The sequence below is a fragment of the Geospiza fortis genome, unplaced genomic scaffold, assembly GCF_000277835.1.
Source record: "Geospiza fortis unplaced genomic scaffold, GeoFor_1.0 scaffold7025, whole genome shotgun sequence".
In the NCBI taxonomy this organism is placed as follows: domain Eukaryota; kingdom Metazoa; phylum Chordata; class Aves; order Passeriformes; family Thraupidae; genus Geospiza; species Geospiza fortis.
The window spans coordinates 2,905-3,736 of record NW_005055825.1 but is presented as its reverse complement, the minus strand read 5'-3'; the positions used below and the strand labels follow the sequence as shown (position 1 = coordinate 3,736).

The 832-nt window shown below is 66.5% G+C and overlaps 1 protein-coding gene across 1 annotated transcript in view; it reads left to right on the top strand.

Annotated features, from left to right (window-relative positions):
* The window catches only part of STIP1 (stress induced phosphoprotein 1), a gene marked incomplete at both ends in the record, with an annotated part of 2,435 nt that extends 2,274 nt beyond the window's left edge, over positions 1 to 161 (top strand). The window contains one exon of the mRNA XM_014311672.1: positions 1 to 161. Within this exon, the coding sequence (XP_014167147.1) occupies positions 1 to 161 (161 nt within the window).
* Between the last annotated feature and the right edge of the window lie 671 nt (positions 162 to 832).

Genomic DNA, 832 nt, shown 5'->3' with positions numbered 1-832 from the left:
GGGCTGCGGCGCTGCGTGCGGGGGCAGCAGCAGCGCTCCGAGCCCCCCGAGGAGCTGCGGCGCCGCGCCCTGGCCGACCCCGAGGTGCAGCAGATCATGGGCGACCCGGCCATGCGGCTCATCCTGGAGCAGATGCAGAAGGACCCGCAGGCCCTGAGCGAGTCAGTGGCACGGGGGGGTCCCCAGGGCACGGGGGGGTGACACTGAGGGTCTCTGAGGTGGTGGGGGGTGGCACTGAGGGTCCCCAGTGTCCCCAGTTGTCCCCACTGTATCCCCATCTGTCCCAGGGTGCCCCCAAACTGCCCCCAAAGTGTCTCCGAAGTGTTCCCAGCTGTCCCACGGTCTCCCCATGGTGTCCCTGAGGTGTTCCCCAACATGTGCCCATGGTGTCCCCAACTGTCCCAGGGTGTCCCCAGAGTGTCCCCAACCATCCCAGAGTGTCCCCAAAATGTCCACAGCTGTCCCCAGAGTGTCCCCAGAGTGTCCCCAGAGTGTCCCCAAAATGTCCCCAGAGTGTCCCCAGTGAGTCCCCAACTCTCCCACAGTGTCTCCAAGGTGTCCCCACAGTGTCCCCGCTGTCCCAGGGTGTCCCCAGAGTGTCCCCAACCATCCCAGAGTGTCCCCAAAATGTCCACAGCTGTCCCCAGAGTGTCCCCAGAGTGTCCCCAGAGTGTCCCCAAAATGTCCCCAGAGTGTCCCCAGTGAGTCCCCAACTCTCCCACACTGTCCCCGAGGTGTCCCCACAGTGTCCCCACGCTGTCCCCGAGGTGTCCCCACGCTGTCCCCGAGGTGTCCCCGCTGTCCCCCCGCTGACCCCCCGCTGTCCCCCCCA